The sequence below is a fragment of the Harpia harpyja genome, chromosome 16, assembly GCF_026419915.1.
Source record: "Harpia harpyja isolate bHarHar1 chromosome 16, bHarHar1 primary haplotype, whole genome shotgun sequence".
Lineage (NCBI taxonomy): Eukaryota > Metazoa > Chordata > Aves > Accipitriformes > Accipitridae > Harpia > Harpia harpyja.
In genome coordinates this window covers 31,952,237-31,969,661 of record NC_068955.1, presented here as the reverse complement: position 1 = coordinate 31,969,661, position 17,425 = coordinate 31,952,237, and the positions used below count along the sequence as shown (strand labels likewise).

General features: G+C 64.9%; 4 protein-coding genes across 5 annotated transcripts; all 4 read right to left on the bottom strand.

The window, feature by feature from the left end:
- Positions 1 to 470: 470 nt before the first annotated feature.
- On the bottom strand, positions 471 to 4,771 carry ZP1 (zona pellucida glycoprotein 1). The gene is made up of 11 exons (XM_052811129.1): positions 4,422 to 4,771; positions 4,070 to 4,191; positions 2,867 to 3,989; positions 2,528 to 2,671; positions 2,201 to 2,385; positions 2,013 to 2,110; positions 1,626 to 1,753; positions 1,358 to 1,547; positions 1,125 to 1,275; positions 697 to 781; positions 471 to 586 (listed from the first exon to the last, which is right to left on the bottom strand). Exons 1-11 carry the CDS (start codon positions 4,579 to 4,581, stop codon positions 480 to 482), a joined length of 2,493 nt encoding a protein of 830 aa, XP_052667089.1. The 5' UTR covers positions 4,582 to 4,771; the 3' UTR covers positions 471 to 479.
- Positions 4,772 to 6,224: 1,453 nt separating this feature from the next.
- On the bottom strand, positions 6,225 to 8,794 carry LOC128152633 (acyl-coenzyme A amino acid N-acyltransferase 2-like). Of its 2 annotated transcripts, XM_052811134.1 has the most exons (5): positions 8,538 to 8,620; positions 8,353 to 8,438; positions 7,437 to 7,906; positions 7,090 to 7,292; positions 6,225 to 6,899 (listed from the first exon to the last, which is right to left on the bottom strand). In XM_052811134.1, exons 3-5 carry the CDS (start codon positions 7,897 to 7,899, stop codon positions 6,312 to 6,314), a joined length of 1,254 nt encoding a protein of 417 aa, XP_052667094.1. In that variant the 5' UTR covers positions 7,900 to 7,906; positions 8,353 to 8,438; positions 8,538 to 8,620; the 3' UTR covers positions 6,225 to 6,311. The 2 variants fall into 2 exon arrangements, with proteins under 2 accessions (XP_052667094.1, XP_052667093.1); XM_052811133.1 differs by lacking the exon at positions 8,353 to 8,438 and having other exon boundaries at positions 8,538 to 8,794.
- Positions 8,795 to 9,498: 704 nt separating this feature from the next.
- On the bottom strand, positions 9,499 to 12,272 carry CCDC86 (coiled-coil domain containing 86). Its single transcript, XM_052811139.1, has 4 exons — positions 12,046 to 12,272; positions 11,430 to 11,559; positions 10,673 to 10,747; positions 9,499 to 9,919 (listed from the first exon to the last, which is right to left on the bottom strand). The coding sequence occupies exons 1-4, from the start codon at positions 12,234 to 12,236 to the stop codon at positions 9,800 to 9,802; spliced, it is 516 nt and encodes a 171-aa protein (XP_052667099.1). The 5' UTR covers positions 12,237 to 12,272; the 3' UTR covers positions 9,499 to 9,799.
- A 323-nt stretch (positions 12,273 to 12,595) lies between these two features.
- Positions 12,596 to 15,220, bottom strand: LOC128152635 (membrane-spanning 4-domains subfamily A member 15-like). The gene is made up of 7 exons (XM_052811136.1): positions 15,093 to 15,220; positions 14,727 to 14,900; positions 14,294 to 14,413; positions 13,975 to 14,031; positions 13,299 to 13,454; positions 13,027 to 13,146; positions 12,596 to 12,839 (listed from the first exon to the last, which is right to left on the bottom strand). Exons 2-7 carry the CDS (start codon positions 14,895 to 14,897, stop codon positions 12,831 to 12,833), a joined length of 633 nt encoding a protein of 210 aa, XP_052667096.1. The 5' UTR covers positions 14,898 to 14,900; positions 15,093 to 15,220; the 3' UTR covers positions 12,596 to 12,830.
- Positions 15,221 to 17,425: the final 2,205 nt, after the last annotated feature.

Here is a 17,425-nt window from a genome sequence, read left to right as displayed (position 1 = left end):
TGCAGGTTTTGTAAGCAGTTATCTAGTTTCGTTATGGAAATAAAGAACTATTCACCGTAGCGGTGTGTGCCAGCCCCTGTTGTCCTGGGAGTAAGGAAGGTTCCTGTGAAGGGCTAGGGTGTAGCACAGAGGCGAGGAGGCTCCGACACCGGGGTGGGACGGGGGGGCATCGCAGCCCCCAGCCAGCGGGGCTGAGGAGGGGAGCTGGGAGGAGGTGTGGGTGCTGCCAGGTCTGGGATGGGGACAGGGGACCCTCTTCTTCCCTCTCACCCCCCAGGGACAAACCACACCACCGCAGCCGCCAGCTTGAGCCGTGCTATGTACTGGTTTATTTTTCCAGCTTGCCCAGAGATGTCCGGTGGTGTCTGGCCGGAGGCAGGAGCTGCACAGGAGGAAGAGGAGAAAGAGGAGAGTGAGTTAGAGCTGGGATGAAGGGGCAGTTCAGGGAACGGAGGAGCACTCACCCAGCGCCTTTGAGCTCAGCCTCGCTGCAGCTTGGGGACTCTGGGGAAGATGACGCGTCCCTGGGAGGTGACCGTGCCCATGGCTTCGGCTGTCCTCCCGTCCCCCAGAGACCGACGCGCTCCTGGGGAGGGCCAGGGGCTTGGCACGGAGAGCCGGGGCAGGCGGAGGTCCCCCCCGCACCGTGACCGGCTGCTGAGGAGGCAGACGGGAACCGGCGGCACCCAGACTTACGTGAAGGCACTCCCAGCTGGCAGGAGGGCCGGCAGGGCTCGGGCTGTGCCAGGTGGCAAACAGAAGCGCTGCAGGAGATGTACACCTGAAAACCACGGGTGGGCCACTGTCAGCAGCCGACGGTGCTGGGGGCCCCGGAGAAGGTGCTCCAAGCCCCAAGGAACCCCCCACCCCAAACAGCATGGGCTCCCCGTTGCCGTTGCGGGCCCGTGGCCGGGGAGCAGAGCAGCACCGGGGCAGCAACACTGTGCCAGCATCTCTGCACCACAGCCAGCCGGGGGGGGGTTTGCTCAGGAAAGGTGCTGGGGTGGGTTTTGGGAGTGTTGGGATGGGGGCTTGCCAACCAAGGGGAGGACCAGGGACCTCTGAAGTCCATGGTCAGCCCCCCGGGGCGATGTTGCAGGGCACGCCTGGCCCCCCCCCCTCACCTCTCCCTCCAGCACCGCCATGGAGGGGGGCTCCACGAAGGTGAAGGTGGAGATGACGAAGCGCTGGTAGTGGCTCGGGAAGGGCAGTTGCGGCGAGGCCGGTCCCACGGGCACGAGCTGGGTCCTGTAGTTGTCCCCTGTGAAGGGGCACCTGGACACAGGAGAAGGACCCTTGGTTGGTGTGGATGACCCCCCCCCCCCCTTTCTCCATCCTCCTGTGTCCCCCTGCTCACCCATCCACCAGGATGGGCCACTGGGGCTCGGCCGCGGCATCGGTGCTGGGGGATGCCCAGCAGTGGTGCAGGACCAGCACCAGGTTAGGGTCCGTCTTCTGCAGGAGGCGAACCTCCACGTAAATGGGGTCCCGGAGCACCCTCACCAAGGGGTAGTCGCCGTCGGGGTGGTAGGAGGTGTAGCTCTCGTCTGTGGGGAGGACAAGAGGCTGAGCGGGCTGAGGGTGGGGGAACGGCAAAGGGGGGGGACGGAGAATGGGCTACTCACCAGTGGCGATGCGTAACTGGAGCCTGAGCGGCCCCAGCATGGCCAGGGGGGCGGCCGTGGGGGGCACGGCCACCTCCACGCGGAATGGCAGGAGGTCACTGGCGTTGTAGATGCAACGAGCCTGGAGGCTGAGGGGAGCAGAGCAGACCTGGATCCCCCCCCCCCGTGCCCTCCAGCCCCCTGGGGCATCAGCTTCCCCCAGCCCAAGGAGGGGTGGACACCGCCGGGGCGTCTGCCATGGGGGTCCCCGGTCCCGGCACCAAGCACCAGCGGGAGCAAGGAGTGGGGGAACTGCTCCAGGAGGGAGCTGCAGGCAGAGGAGGAGCCGGACAGGCTTTGCCGGGGGGGTCCTGGCTCTCTGCCCATCTTCGCCCACCCTCCCCTTACATGTAGATGCTGTCCCGGGTGATGGAGCCACGGGGGGAACCCTGGACGTCGATGGTGGAGATAAGCTGGTTCTCATAGATCAGCCGGTCCTCGATCACCTGGGGTAGACGTGCACGTGGGGTCAGGGTCCCCATCTGCGCTCTGAGGGGGGGTCTCGGGGAGGGCAGGGGGGGGTGTCACATCCCTACCTGGACGGTGGTGCCGCACTGTGTGACGGGGAAGCGGAACATCACGAAGGTTTCCGTCACCCTGACGGGCTCGCAGCCGGCCTGGGTGCTGGCGAGGCGCACGCTGTCCAGGTTGTAGGGCTGGGTGGTGAGGCCCCGCGGCACCACCAGGACGAAGTGCCCGTCCAGCAGGCACTGCACGGTGGCTGCGGCACGATGGGGCGATTCCATCAGCCTGTGCAACGGGGATCTGCAATCCCCCCACCACCACCACTTCTCCACCTCGGTAGGTGCTGGCTAAGGCAGCCGGCGACGGGGCATCCCCAGGGACCACGCCGAGCATCCTACCCGTGTTGCCGTAATAGCAGGGCGCGATGCGGTCCATGTCGTCGTAGCAGCAGCCCGCCTGCAGGCATGCCTCCCGGCCCTGCGGGGCCACGCAGGGCATCCTCCCCACCGCTACCTGGCACTGCTCCCGCGTCAACTGGGTGCCTGGGGTGGCAGAGAGGGGAACGCTGCCCTGAGCATCCCCCTGAGCATCCCCCTGACCTGCCCACCCAAGCATCCCCCCTGCCAAAGCATCCTCCTGCCTGCCCCAGGCATCCCCTCACGGCTGTGATCTGCTGCTCCGGGGACCAGGAGGACCCAGCCCCGGCTGCATCCCTCCATCCCGTCACGTCGGCTTACCTGCCCCTGCCGAGTGGTAGAAGAGAGCCGTGGATTGCAGTAGACTAGGCTGGGATTGAAGCCCAGGATGCAGCAAGCCAGGCTGGGCTTGGGGCTGCAGTCCTGGGTGCACCAGCCCCGGCTGGGGCTGAGCCTGAAGTCCAGGACGTACAAAACCTGGTCGGGACTGGAGTCCCGGGCGCACTAGACCCGGTCGGGGATGACTGGGATGTACCAGCCCAGCTTGGCTCTGGAGAACCGGGCGTACCAGGCCAGGCTGGGAGCCAGGGTGAGGCAGCCCAGCTTGGCTCTGGAGCCCAGGGCGGAGGAGACCAGCTTGGGAGTGGGTCTGAAGGCTGGGGTGAGCTAAGCCCGGCTGACTTTGGGGCTGAGATCCCGGGCGTACAAAGCCTGCTTGACTTTGAGCACCAGCGTGCATTAAGCTAGACTGGACACCGGCATGCACCAACCCAGGCTGGTTTTGGGGCACAAGCCCTGGACGAAGACGACCTGGTTGGGTTTGAGCCCCGGGGTGCACCAGCCCAGCCTGGTTTTGGGTCTGAAGCCCCGGGCGAAGGAGCCCTGGCTGGGTTTGAGCCCCGGGGTGCAACAACCCAGGCTGGTTTTGGGTCTGAAGCCCCGGGCGAAGAAGACCTGGTTGGGTTTGAGCCCTGGGGTGCAGCAGCCCGGGCTGGGCTGGGGGCTGCATGCCCGGGCGAATTAAGCCCCGCTGAGGTTGGTTGATGGGGCGAATGATGCCAGGCTGGGGCTGAAGCCCCGGGCGAACCAGGCTGGGCTGGGGTTGGGGCTGCAGCCCGGGGTGCACCAGGACCGGCTGGGTCTGAGCCACGGGGTGAACCTGCTCCGAATTGGCTTGGGGAGAGAGCTGGCGTCCCGGGAGGGCGAGGGTAGACTGGGACATGTGGTGCAGGAGGCCAGGCTGGGACAGGGGGACGAGGACATCGGTCTGGGTCTGGTGGACGTTGTTGCCCCGACCGGCCCGGTGCTCGGTGTGCGCATTGCCGGCCGTGAGGATCTCCTCGTCACCCGGCTGCGGGCAGGTCATGTTGACTTCATAGGAGGCGGCCAGGACCCCGCTGAGCAGCATCTCCTCCAGCTGCACCCTCAAGATGTAGCGGTCCTCCTGCGGTGGGACGGGAGGGACAGTGACCCCCAGCCCGCCGGCACCTGGGAGGGGGGCCACGGGTGGGACGGGACCCTCACCTTCACCAGGACGTGGCAGCCCTCGTAGCCGGAGGAGAAGATGACGGCGCCGTCCGCCCCGGCATTGAGCCAGTGGAGGCAGATGGAGCAGTTGGCCACGTCAAAGCGGGTGCCGAACTCGTCTGTGGGGACACCGTGGGCACGGGGGGGGGAGCGAGGTGGCACAACCGGGTGCCGTGGTGCTCCCCGGGGAGACAGGCATGCAGAAACCCTCCCTGGCAGCATGGCCCCTCACCAAAAGCTCACTGGGCTCATCCCATCGGGGCACCAGCACGCTGGGGCACTGGGGTTTTGGGGTAACCCCACGCCACCCCAAGGAGAGCCGGGTCGGGGGGGGCTCATGCCCACTCACCCATGACTTTGAAGCGGACGGTGCGGCCACGGGTGGGATATGCCTGCAGCTGCATGCCGTAGTCCCCGCAGTCGTAGCGGTACCGCAGGAGCGAGAAGGCGGCTGCCGGCCCCGGGGGCAGGAGGAGAAGCAGCAGGAGGAAGGAGCAGCTCCGTCCCATGGCGGTGGGAACAAGCGAGTCCGGAGCACGGGGCTCTCCGTGGCTCAGCACTGGGGGTCATGGATTTATACCCGGCTGACTGGGACATGGTGGGGCGGGGGGAATCAGATGACTGGTGGGGCCGTGTCGGGACGGTGCCTCCTGCCCCGCGGCGGGGGGAATGAGCTCTGCCCCAGGGCTCCTCGCTCCCCTGCCACCAGCGACCTCGCTGCCCTCGGCCCCGTGGTCACCTCCCGCAGCCGTGCCAGGGTGACCGGGGAGGAACCGAAAAAACTGGTCAAAGCAGCTGTTTGTTTGTCCTGCGATGGGAGAGACCGTCCCTGCGAATGGGGAACGGAGACGGCACCGGCCAGGATGCCCAGCTGGACCAAGCCATGCAGGCAGGAGGAAGGGGCTGGCGTGTGCCCACCTTCCCCCTTGGCACACAGCCTTGGGGTTTGCCACGAGCCGGTGGGGATCAGTGGTGGCATTTGGCTCCCCTATGGACACCCCGCTGCCAGGGCAGCCATGGGACTGGGAACCTGCAGAGGGACTGGGGGGGGGGAAGCACAGCAGCACGGTCCCGGTGAGGTCTGGGGGCTGGGGAATCAGAGAATTGTCCCCAAATACGCACCCCGTGGCTGCACACCCCGGCTCTGCTCCGCTGGCAGTGCCACGGGGGAACCGAAAGTCCTTCAAAGAGCACTTTGTCCCGCGGAAGCGAGATGTCGGGAGAAACCGTTCCTGCAAACAGGGAATCGAGACTGCTGTCCTGAGCATGGCGTGGGGCCAGGGGTCCCCAGGCCACCCCTTATCCCGGCTGTCACCGTCCTCTGCTCTGGGGTGCTCCCTGACACCCCACTCTCATGCCTGGCTGGGTGCTGCCCTCACCCTAGAGCAAGGGTGGTCGTGGTCCTGCCAGCTCTGCCATGGGGGGGCCCCAAGCCACAGGATGCTCGTCACCCCCCCGCCAAGGTCCCCGCGGGAAGGCAAACGGGGAGCCGGCTGTGGTCAAGCGATGGGCAGGCACCCAACGAAAAGCCAGAGCTGAGTTTCACCGGCATCCCGGCATGCGGAGGAAGGACCTTGGTCCTCTCGGGTGGGTGCTGAGCGCAGCGCTTTGTGGGTTCCCTCGCCTCCCTCTCGAGAAATTTCCCTTCTGGGTCTTATCTTTATGGTAGACTGAACTGAGTCACCCCCACACACACCCTCCCCTGTCCCTTGCTGGTGTGACGGTCACAGCCGGCTCCTGCACCATGCCGGGCGTGAATGTGCCCTGGTGCCCGTTTCCCATCCTCCATCCCAGCCCAGGTGCCAGCCTCAGCGTTTTTGGGGGTTTCAAACCTTCCTGTCTCGTGGGAGCCGCTGTCCTCGGCATTCCCAGGGGAACCCCCCCCCCACCCCCCAGCTCGGTGCAGGCACAGGGACTGCGTCAGCTCACAGCACCGAACCCAGGCTCACGGCAAAAGGGCGTGCGGAGCTTGGGGTTTGGCTGTAGCCCCCCAAAAACTTTAACCGCCTCATTAAAGAGAGGTATCAGCTACAGCGACAACCCCCCTGAGCCATGGCTGCGCCTATATATGCACTTATATACACACAGGGGTCCTCCCGCGTGCCGGGACCTGGTGCCCCCGTCCCATGAGTGCAGGCAGGATCAGGCAGCGCCGGCTGGCAGGGTGCACTTTATTGAGTGGGGTGGCAAGCCTGGGGACCGGCTCCTTCCCCCCCCCCCCCCAGCCTCCCCACAGCCATCACAGCTTCATGGTGGCGGCAGGACCCAGGTGGAGCTCCAAGAATCGAACGATCTCCTGCCACGAGTGCTCCTGGGCCTTGGCGTGGGGTTGGGCTTCACCCCCCCAAACCACCGGCCGGGGGGTGCCCCGGATGCTGGAGATGCTGCAGAGAGGCGAGCAGGGGGGCTCGATCAAGTGCCCGGCCCCGGGGTAGGAGAGGAGGCGGCAGCTCTCCGGCGGCATCCGTGCCATGGCCAGCTCAGCGAAGAGCTTGCTGTTGAAGCTGCGGTCGGCCTCCCCCACCACGAAGAGGACCTTCCCCCGGACCTTCTCGGCCGGGATGGCCGAGGCACTGTACGCGGGGTCCCGGGGGTCGTCGAAGATGGCCGAGTTGTCCAAGGCGCCCACCTCTGTGAAGATCATGCGCTCGGTGTGGTAGGGGATGGGGGGGATGCAGAGGTCTTTGTAGACCAGCGGGTTGCCGTGGAGGAAGGCTGTGCCGTTGATCCACACCGTGGCCACCACCTGTGGGAGGAAGCTGGCCATGGCCAGGGCCACCTCCGCTCCTTTGGAGATGCCGATGACACCCAGGCCGGGGCCTCGCACCTGCGGTGGGGGAAAACAGAGCAAGCTGGCAGCACCGCATACCGGGACGTCACCGGGATGTCCCCAGTCACCAGGAACATCCCATCCACTGGGACACGGCTGCTCACCGGGGCGTCCCCAGTCACCAGGACATCTCACTTATCAGGACGTCCCTGCTGGCAGGGGCCACCCGCCGCGCTGCAGGGCTCACCTTGGGGTGCCGGAGGAGCAGCTCGGCCGCCTCCTCGAAATACTCCAGGTCGAGCTGGGTCAAGGTGCGGGGCAGGTCGTCGTAGGCGAAGAAGGCCAGCGCCAGCACCGCGAAGCCCCGGCTGGCCAGCAGCCCCGCGCGAAACTCAATGAGGCCACCCGCACCCCCAAACAGGTCGATCACCCCCGGGACGGGTCCCGGTCCTGCGGGCAGCCAGAGAGACCGTCACCAACGGGGGACAGGAGCCACCAGTGCTATCCCACACCCCGGGGGTCCCGGCTGGCCCCGGGGTGTCCCCAGGGAGCCAAGGCTCGGCAGCCCAGGGTTCCCCGTGCCCCATTTCTCACCGGGTGGCAAGAAGAGGGCTCCACGGACCCTGCCCTCCCGGATGGGCACCCGCAGCATGCCGGGACACACGTACCACCGCTCAGCCACGCAGGAGGCCAGCGGCTGGTCCTGAGGTCCGGTGACCAGGCAGAGGCCGTCGAAGACCTCCAGACGGACGAGGAAGGGGCTGCCGGCCACATCCCGCTTGACCAGCCGTCGGAAGAGGGTGTCGGGCTGCAGGAACCAGAAAAGCCCCATGGGCCAGATGCCGGCGTAGCTGCCGCCCAGGGCGGCGTGGCACCCGGGATCCACTTCGCCCGCGCCGTCGGCGCGGAAGAAGGCACGCGCCTGGAAGCATTCGCCCTGCTCATCCATCAGTGATGCCCGCAGGGTGACCAGCTGGGAGGGGGACAGCCCCCGCACCCGCATCTCCACCGGCCGGTCGGCCAGCGAGGACTGCGGCGTCACCGTCACCTCCACCATGGTGCACCTGGGGAACGGAGATAAGCGTCACCCCCGAGCATCCCACTCAAGCCCCACGGTCACACCGCCCAGGGAGGGGGCTGCTCGGCGGCCCACCGCGGGCTGGCAGCAGGGGATTGTCCCCAGGGATCCTAACGAGGGGCCACGGGACTTGGCGATCACACCACCGGGTTTGCCGCCCAGCCGGTCCCGCTGACATCCCTCCTTTCATGGTCCCTGGCCCCCCTCCCCGGCACCTCCTACCCTCTAAGCCCAAACCTGCCTCCAGCAGCCCCCCCAAACGTGCCCAGCAGCAGGGACACCCACAGACACCTTTTTCTTCTGTCCCCCAGCACCCACCATCCCCTCTCCTTTCCTCCTCCTCTGCACCCCGGGACCAGACCAGGGTAGGGGGTGAGGGGAGCAGGGGCAAGCTGGGGGCAGGGGCTACGGGCCCCCCAGTCCCATACAAACCCCGTTTCCCCTCTGCGCGGTAGGGCGGGCAGGCAGGCCGCGGCAGCACGCCAGAAGCCTGACGAGGTGCTGGTCCCAGTCCAGCCCTGGGAGGAGACACCGAGTCTGCCCACGTACACCCCACCAGGAAAGCAGGACCCTCAAAGCCCTGAAGCCACGGGGATGGGCTCCAAGCCCCCTCTTACCAGGCTCGGGGCGAAGGCTGGGCTGGTGGTGTGGCTCTGAGGAGGGAGTGGGTGGGAGAAGAGGGCTCTGCCTGCCCCACGCTCCCTTATATTGCCTCATTAATCATTAATCTGGGAAGCAGCGAGGGCAGAGCCCTACTGCCCGATGACCCAGGCCAGGCTGGCAGCTGCCCCACAGCTCCTGCCAGGCCCCTCACCCTTCGCCTGCGGCACCCCTCGACGGGGTCTGCCCTGTGCGTGGGTGGGAAACCCCCAATTCCTATTCAGTGGGGGCAATAGGAAGCTCTATCCCCCCCGATCTGGGGTCCCCTGAGCCCCCAGCCTGTGATTAACCCTTCCCCCTGCTTCATTCTGCCTTGGGCAGGGGGGGCACAGGGCCAGCTCCCCCCACAGCCACAAGCTGCTGGGCCCGGGCATCACCATGCCCTCCCCCACCGGGGCTCCCCACTGCAAGCACGGGCTTATCCTCCCTGCACCCTTGTGTTTGCCCACCCAGTGACACCCTTGGCAGCCCCCCACCCCGCTGGTCTGGCTCACAGCAGGCTGAAGACACAGCCCTCAACAGGAACGCAGAAAGGGGCATTTATAGGACAAGAAAAACCAGGAAGGTGAAAAGATCTGTGTGGGTTTCCCACTCCAAGCCCCCCCCGCAAACCCACCCGGCAGCGGAGCTGCCCCCCCAGCACCCCCAGAGAAGGGTGACAGGAGGCTGTGCTGCACGGTGCAATCCCCTCCCATCTCCGCAGCGTAGCAAGGATGTGCCCCCTCCCTTTGTGACAGGCTCCAAGGCTCATTCCCGGGGGGGGGCAACACCCCTCTTTGAGGAAGGGGAGCCTCAGGGAGTGAGGGGGCCATGGTGCTCTGCGATCCCAGGAAGGCTGAGGGAGATCTGCCTCAGCAGAGGGAAGGCTCCCGACCTGGAGCCACCAGCCCACCCTGAGCCGTTGGAGGCGAGTCTGGGTCAGTTCCTATTCATTTTTATAAAGAAAAAGCAGATTTGGGTAGGTGAAGCAGTTCTCCTTCCAGCCCCTGGCTGTCAGCAACACCCCAACTTCACAGGGCAGGGGGTGGATCCAGAAGCTGGTTCCTGCGGGTCATGGCGCTGCGTAACCCACCCCAGCTCTGTCCCGCTGTCTGTCCAACACTGAGGGCCCAGGCAGCGACTCCTGCCCGCCGAGCCAGGGAAGCACCCCTGGAGAGGAGCGGGACCCGCAGAAAGCTCGGCTGCCTGGGCCGGGCATCGTGGTGCCTTGTCTCCCGTCTCACTCCGTGGCTGCTTTGCGCCGCACGGGTGTCTTCTGGAGCAGGGCCAGCGTGTCCCGCTTCTCCACCCGCCGCAGCTGCTTCTTCTTTGCCCGCTTGAGCTTCAGTGGGTTCCGGATCTGGGAAGGGGGAAAGGGGGCTTTCAGGCACAGAGACCGCACCGGGGGGAGCCAGGCGAGATGGGCACGGCAGGATTCCCAGCCTCCCACCCCTGCAGCATGGCCGGCACAGCCCCCGCCAGAGCCAGGCCCCTCCGCACGGAGCTGTGAGATGAGATCTTGTTCCCCTCGCTGCCAAAGCGGCGGACGTAGCAATGACCAAAGTCTGGCTCCTGATCAGATTTATCCTAAAACTCCTTCCTGGGAACATCTCCAAGTTGCTGCAGCTCTTTTGTTGGAGGGGACAGGCAATAATCCCATCCTCGCCACCACCACGTGGCTGCGCAGGTCTTCACCGCAGCCACCCTGAGTTCCCAGGTCTCTTCCAGATAGAAAAGCTACGCCTTACCCATATGAAAGCACAGCGTGCTTGGATCCCCATCAGTGCTGTGTTTCCCTTGCTCTATCACCCCGTGTGCCGGCCATCCCCGGGGCGGCCTCAGTTCTGGTTTTTCTCAAGCTTGAAAGAGAAGCCGTCCCTCACCCCACCCTGCAGGACACCAGCTGCCAGCTCAGCAGAGGAGTCACCCTCCTGCTGCAGCTGGGTTTGGTTGGATTTCCCCAGTCCTCCCAGTGCTGCTCATAGCATCCTTCAAAGGAGGAGCCAAGGAAAGGAACTGGAGCAAACTGGAGCCCAGTACCCAGGGTGTGGAGGCCACCGGGTCTGCCAGGCCACCACGGTGCCCCCCAACCAGGAGCGGGGCTGCAACTCACCACTTGCACAATCTCCGCCTTCCGCTCATTCTCCAGGCGCCGCTTCAGGTTCTCCTCCCGCCGCCGCTTCTTCTCCTGCGGGAGCAGAACCAAAATGTTCCCTGTGCGTCCCTCCCAACCTTCCTCTGGGCTTAAACCTAAACCAGCATCGACCCGTAGCTGATGCCAACGCCGGTCAGAGAGCTGCACGGCTACAGCAGCACAAGCGACACCTGCCCAAGCATGAAATCTGCTGCACGAAGCCAAACCAGCAGCATTTTTTCCCCCCGCCGGCACGAGGCTTGAACTGACTGAGCGAGTTTATTCCGAGTCAGTGACTTGCAGCATGTGACCGTTGCAGCCTGGATTTGGCACGACAGCAGGGAATTCACTGTCCCGGCTGCCCATGAGAAGGGCAGCCAGTGCGATTTGTGCTCACTGCGGGGCAGGCAACCCGCAGGGCTTTGCCAGAATAACGCCACGGCCCCGAAGCCCGGGATGAGGGCAGAGACACGGGGTTGCGTATGGAGAGAGGTGGAAAGTCTCTGGTCACGGCCTGACTCTGCAATACGGCCCTCGGCTTGCCCTAGTAAAGGGAGCAGGTAGCTCCAGCCGAGGGCTGGGACAACAGAGGCCCCGGCTGCCCGGCAAACCTGCCCCATGGGGTGCCGGTGTCACGAGCATGGTCGCTGCCCCATGGAGACAGCAGGCACAGAGAGGCTGGGAAATGCTACCTGCAGGGTCTTGAGCCCAAGGCCCAGCTTCCGAGCCCCGTTACCTCTCGCTCTCTCTGCTTCCCCTCCTGCAGCTGCCGTGCCAGGTCCCGGACGAGCTTCCTTTCCTGCCGCTCCTTCATCTTCCGTGCCCAAGAGGTGCGAAGGGCCTTGTCCTGGATCATGTGTGAGAACCTGAGCAGGCAAACGAGCCGTGTCAGCAGCTGGAGGAGGCAGAGCTGAGCTCCCTGTGGCTCACAGAAACCCTACACGGCCTTGCCCACTCTGGGTCCTCTCCAGAAACTTCTCAGGCCAGAACTGTGTGAAACCCCCCCCAGCTCAGAGCCTCCCACGGCAGCCTCGGCCCCTCGACATCCCCTCCCAACCCTTCCCTCAGCTCAGGACTCCCCCAAAGCAGCCTTGTCCCCTCCTAAAGTCTACAGACCGCTCTGGAATCCCCCTTACGAACCACCCCCATGACCCCATCAAAGCATCCCCTCCCGGCCCAACCCACCCCCAAAACAGCCCTGCCCCCCACCCCCGAGCCTCCCTCCGAGCTCAAAACCCCCCCAAACAGCCCTACCTCCACCAGAGGCCCCCCCAGAGCGCTCCCCCCGAGCCTGCAGACCCCCCCCCCCCCTCCTCCTCCCAGAGGCCTGACCCCCTCCTCCCCGCGCCCACCTCTTCTTGCCGGGGTCCTTCCACACCCGCCCCGATTTGGGCCTGCCCCGCGGGATCGCTGCTGCCGCCGCCTCCTTTCGCTTCTTAGCGGCTTTCCGACGCCGCCGGGCCGGGGTCGGGACCGGGACCGCCCCGTTGGACTCCTCAGGGCCCGGACCCAAGGCCGGGGCCGCCCCGCACTCCCCCTCCATTTCTCCACGCTGCCCCTTCCCGGACGGCGCCGCGCGATGACGTCAGAGGCGCGCCGCGCCGCCGCCGCTGCCGTACGCATGCGCAGAACGGAAGCGAGGCGACGCTGAGCCCCCGACCGCCATTTTAGTGTCGGGCAACTCCTCCCCCTTTCCTAACGGCGCCGGGCGGAGGGTCGCCATGTTTGTGCCGGGCAGAGGGCCGCCATGTTTGTACCGGGCAGGGGGGGTGTAGGGGTGCCCGTCATCCCGTGGTGGCGGCGGTCAGTGCCCGGTGCCCTTCACCCACCCCCAGTTCCACCCGGTGCGGCTGCCCGGTGAGGCCCCACACCCCCCCCCCGAGCGAGTCCCGGAGAAATGCGTGGCCTGGGCCGGGGGGAGAGACATTTATTGGGGGCCAAACACGCAGAGGGGAGAGGCCCCCTTCCCGGGGCCAGGCCCAGGCCCGGGGCTCCGAGGGCTCTCGGGCTCCGGTCAGCTCCACCGTCAGGGACCAGGGAGGTCTCCCCCCGCCCTCCCCGGGCTCTGGCACCTCGGCTGCAGCGGGGCTGGGGCGTGCGGCGGTTCTTAACTGGACGGTTGCGGGCTTAGTCATGGCTACAGCGCCTGGGAGAGGGGAAAAAAGGGGAAATTCTGCTTTTAGGGTCACGTAGAGAAACCCCTGTGGGTTACCGGCTCGGGGTGTCACCTCAGAGGAAAGAAGGGGGTGGGTAATGCTCTCCTGCTCCTCCGAAATGCCAGAGCCAGCACCCCAGGGCTCTGGGCTGTGACGGGGCCCCAGCCCCCCCCTCACCATGGGCATGTAGTTGTGCTGCTTGATGGCATTGTAGCCGAAGGCCAGGGCCGCCACCGCCACGCAGAACTCCAGGAAGCTGAAGATGACGAACATGGAATCCAGCCCGTTGCTCAGGATCTGCGAGGAGGAGAGCGGAAGGGTCCTGTAGGTCCCGCTCACTGGCAGCACCCCTCGTCCCCCTCCCCTGCACAGCAATCGCCCCGTTTGTTTGTCCCGCGCAGCAGCGGGAGGCTCGGACCCGCCGCCTGAGCAGGACCGGGAGGCTCTACCTTGTTATCAGCGTTGAAGCACCACTCGGCTTTCAGCTGGTACGGCATGTTGGTCTCGCAGCCGGGGGTGTCGTGAGTGATGGCCGTGGTGTGGACAAGAGTGGCCACCAGCGTGCTCAGGATGACCCCCATGTTGACAACGCAGCAGGTCTTCACCTGTGTGGGTCACCTCACATCAGCAGCTCTGTCCCTTCTGCCCCCGCCAAGAGCACAGGAGCTGTGTGGGTGGCAGCACGATGCCCACCCTGCCAGAGACCCCCCACAAGGTGCCACAGAGCCAGGGGAGAGGCTGCCTGGGGCTTTTGGTTTGAGCTGTCTGAGCAGGGATGCCTCCAATCCGGATTATTCAACTCAGGTCAGATATACTGCTGGAAAAGCCACCTAGGGCAGCCACCCTCTGTGACGCCTTTTGTCCCCATCATCCACGAGTGACTCCACCAGGCCCCAAGCATCTTGTGGAAGCCCTGAAGCAGGAAGGATTGCCCGCCCTCTGCTTGAGAGGGAGAGAGCTGGGCACCTCCTGAGGGTGAGACAGGCCTGAGGTGCCTCGCTGTAGACCCTGCAGGGTGAATCCAGGCTGCGGAAGGGTCCCACCAGCCGCAGGAAGGGGCAGAAGTCACAGAAGCAACAGGGGATGCTTTGTCCCTCCCAGCCTGGGTGCAGGGGACCTCCTTACCAGCAAGATGTTATTTCTTTTTTCACTTTCCACCAGCAGAGAGCCTGAGACCAGGAGCTGCTCAGAAAACAGAGGAAGGAGGGCGTCAGCAGCAAGGCACCCCTCCCTGTCACCCATCCCACACGTCCTGGTGCCCTTCCAGCTGCGAATCGGTGTTCGGCGCTGCACGCACACCCCCTCCATCCCCAGAGGGGACAGCCAGAAGACGTGGGTGTAAGAGGAGGCCGTAGTGACAAGGAAATCTGATCCGCGATCCGCCGAGATCCCCCTGTCCTCATCGGACAGTGAGGAGGTGAAGGCCAAGCATGTCCCTGCTTACCAGGAGCCCGAGCCAGAAAAGGACCCCGCTGGCCACAGGGAGGGAAGGTTTCCTGTACTCTGACACCGTCAGGATGATCCCGAAGCAGACATGGATGATCCCGGTGAAGATGTGGATGGTCTGGGGAAGGACAGGGGAGAAGGATCCCCCCGGTCACTCTTGGCTCAAAGCACTGCCAGCACCAGCAAAGGATGGATATCACTGTTGCTGTTAGCTGCGTTCCGCCCCGATCCCACTGTCGCACCACGTCTTGGCTGCACCCCGCGGTGCCGAGGAGGGACTCGGGATTGCTGGGTGAGCCGGCAAAGGGAGCTGGTTTCAAACGTCACCTCTGCCCCAGCCAAGGAGAACCTCAAGCAGGACAGTCCCTGGGGATACTTAGTCCCCGCTTTGCCCCTGTGGTGCTGCATCACCCCGGGATGCCATCTCTCACCCCCAGCGCCTTGGGCTGAGCCCTTCTGAAGCCTCTGACTTGAAATGACAACGTGGCGGATGCAGGCAGCGTGGAGCTGGAGGCCAGCTGGGCCGCTCGAGGGTCTGTGGCCGGGATGACCTCCGTGATGATCCTCATGCCTCCGGACTCGGTCACCGTGGTGGCTGCCATCGCCTGTGGGCAGAGCGGGGCTGGGGAGCCGGGGCAGGCGGGGAAGCTGAAGGACCAGGCCAGCTCCCACCCTGCTGGGGACCAGCACATGGAACGTGTCCACGTGAGCGGTGACACGAGAAGCACTGACATCCTCTTACAAGGATGTCCCACACCCCATCCTGCACCCCACACCTCACCCCCCCACCCAGTTACCTCCTTCAGCCTGGGCTTGCCCTCCTCCTCCTCTCCACAGCCACCGTTAGCGGTCCCTTCGCCGTTTGAAGCTCTCCGGGAGGTGGTGGTCGGGCAGGGACGTGATCCTGCTGCCCTTTGCTCCCTGCAGGAAGTTTGTTCATGGAAATCTTGTCAGGCCCCTCTTGCTCAACGAGGTGGCTTTGCCAGCGGAGGGGAGAGAGGCTGGCAAAAACCCCGCACGCATCCGCCTGTGCACACGAGGTGGAGGGAAAGAGAGGCAGGGAGAGGGGCTTTGCAAGCCCGAGGTGGGCACCCCCTCCGAGGGCTTCGCTGCAGCCTGGGGAAAGGGTTGGACGCTTGTCCCTTGGGGTGTTCCAAGGAGGAGACCCCCCCTGCCCAGTCCTGGGCGAGTCATCTCCATCCCCAGTTGCAGACGCTTTGCTTGGGCATCATCTCTGCAATTAGCCGTGTGCCAGCCGTGGCAGGGTCCTAATGAGGCACTGGGAGATTCAGTTGGCTGCCCTCGTTAGGGCCACTACGAGACAGCCAGCCCTGGCAGTTTCCCTTACAGGAAAAAAAAGGAGTGAAACAGGACATGGCACAAACATTATAAACTCCATTAGTTTATAAAGATCCCAAGGAAGCTCCTTTATTGCTTTTTTATTTTCTTTGGGATTCTCCTTCCTTCATGAGCGCCTCGACCCTGTGGGTCTGTCCCCGGTGAGGACAGCCCACCCGCAGGAGCGAGCCAGGGGGGCGGCAGCACGGCGTGCGGTGCCGGACGGCTCCGGCACGGGCCCGGTGGGAGCCAAAGGGAAAGGAGATGTGGTTGTTTCCGATAGGAAATGAGAGCTCAGCCTGGGAACGGAGCCACCGCACATGGCGAGGAGCTCCCGAGGGGCAAGCTCGGAGGCCCCTTCCTCCCTCCGCCGGCCACCGGTCTCCAGTTCTGCCAGAAAACAGCTATTTCCTTCGTGGCCGCCGTCCCCCATCTGCTCGCCAGGAGGGCTGGGGTTCTCCACGCCGGCCTGCGAGGACCCCCCAGGTTTCCTGGACGTTTGATGGGTGCGGGGTAGGATGCTGTGGGGTAGGATGCTGGGTGCTGGTCCCGTCCCTTCTCATCCTCATCCTCCCCTGTGCTCGGTAAAGTCCCCAGCACTGGGCGCTGCAGAAAGCTCCAGCTCTGGGACTGCACAGGGGAACAAAGTCCCCCATTCCCAGCGGGGCTGCTCTGCAGGAGAAGGGGAAAAGGGACAAACAGGACGAGGTTTGACTCGGCCTCCACCCATGAGACCAGACACGGGAGCTGGTTCGGGGAGCAGGCAGGAGGGTACAGGGCTGGCGGACACGGCTCTGGGACTTCACTTGGGCTTTTTTTCCTCTTTTGGAGGCTGCGAATGCCTGACTGCTGCCCAGGGCTTTACCGGAGCTATTTCTTGGTGGAACAGGAATATTTAGGTACAGGGTTCTGGCATCTCTGAGCTTGGCTGCAGGCAGCTAGGGCTGGCTTCACACCGCGTTGGCAGCCACGGGCATCGCCAGCATTAGGGACCCTAACACCCCTGTCCGTGCTTGAGCCTCTCACCGCAGACCCAGGGAAGGCCAGGACTCTCCACAGCCTGCTTCCAGCTGAGGATTTTAGGAGCAGGTGGAGCAACTTTTGGAAGTGCCTTTTCCTTTCCTTTGGCCCTAGAGGGAGCTGAGACGCCTGGTTTGGAGGCACACCGCTTCCAGAGCTTGGTAGAGGCTTCCAGCGTTGGGGTGCGATCCCCAGCGAGGGATGAGCAGCAGCAAGCAGTCCCCCCCCATCCTGGGCTGCCCTGGGAGAAATCAGGGGATCGGTTGTACCAAAGCTGGGCACAGGCTGTAGGTCATGGAAAGCGGCCACGTCTCGGTGTCTCCCAGGTGAGCGGAGGCACCAGCAGCACGGCCACGTCCTTGGCTCTTGAGTTTGCAGAGATGCTGGAGTGAAGCTGTCCGGCCACGTAACCCCACAGACCCTGTGTTTCTCCAGGGACTTTTCCGAAGGCTTGCTCTGCATCCCTGGCTGGAAACCAGGGGACTGACCAGCGGCTAACTGGGGTGTTGGCCATGAGCCTGGGAGCAGGACGTCAGGCGAGCCTCAGCAGCTGAGCTGGGGCTGCGGGGTCTCAGCTCTGCCCTGTCCCATTTTGGGTCCTTACAGCCAGACCATTTCCCGAGCTCCTTGTCTGTTGGCTGACGAGAGGGAATACAGTTGGTCTGTGCCCTCCCAGTCCTCCCACGCACTGAGGAATGGAAGGATTTTCGGCACAGCAGCAGGAGTTGTTGGACTGGTAAACCTGCAGCACTGCTGAGCACTGGCCCCAGAA

Coding starts and splice junctions, on each gene's coding strand:
- LOC128152635 (XM_052811136.1), bottom strand. CDS start 14,897: ATGGCAGCCACCACGGTGACCGAGTCCGGAGGCATGAGGATCATCACG. Junction 14,414..14,726: donor CTCAGCCCAAGGCGCTGGGG/GTGAGAGATGGC, acceptor GTCCTTCCCCAG/ACCATCCACATCTTCACCGG. Junction 13,147..13,298: donor GCTTCAACGCTGATAACAAG/GTAGAGCCTCCC, acceptor TCCTCCTCGCAG/ATCCTGAGCAACGGGCTGGA.
- CCDC86 (XM_052811139.1), bottom strand. CDS start 12,236: ATGGAGGGGGAGTGCGGGGCGGCCCCGGCCTTGGGTCCGGGCCCTGAG. Junction 11,560..12,045: donor AAGGACCCCGGCAAGAAGAG/GTGGGCGCGGGG, acceptor TTGCCTGCTCAG/GTTCTCACACATGATCCAGG. Junction 10,748..11,429: donor GGAAGCAGAGAGAGCGAGAG/GTAACGGGGCTC, acceptor CTGCTCCCGCAG/GAGAAGAAGCGGCGGCGGGA.
- LOC128152633 (XM_052811133.1), bottom strand. CDS start 7,899: ATGGTGGAGGTGACGGTGACGCCGCAGTCCTCGCTGGCCGACCGGCCG. Junction 7,293..7,436: donor AGCCCTCTTCTTGCCACCCG/GTGAGAAATGGG, acceptor GGCTGCCCGCAG/GACCGGGACCCGTCCCGGGG. Junction 6,900..7,089: donor TGCTCCTCCGGCACCCCAAG/GTGAGCCCTGCA, acceptor CCCCCACCGCAG/GTGCGAGGCCCCGGCCTGGG.
- ZP1 (XM_052811129.1), bottom strand. CDS start 4,581: ATGGGACGGAGCTGCTCCTTCCTCCTGCTGCTTCTCCTCCTGCCCCCG. Junction 1,548..1,625: donor CCAGTTACGCATCGCCACTG/GTGAGTAGCCCA, acceptor TCCTCCCCACAG/ACGAGAGCTACACCTCCTAC. Junction 782..1,124: donor TGGCGGTGCTGGAGGGAGAG/GTGAGGGGGGGG, acceptor CGTGGTTTTCAG/GTGTACATCTCCTGCAGCGC.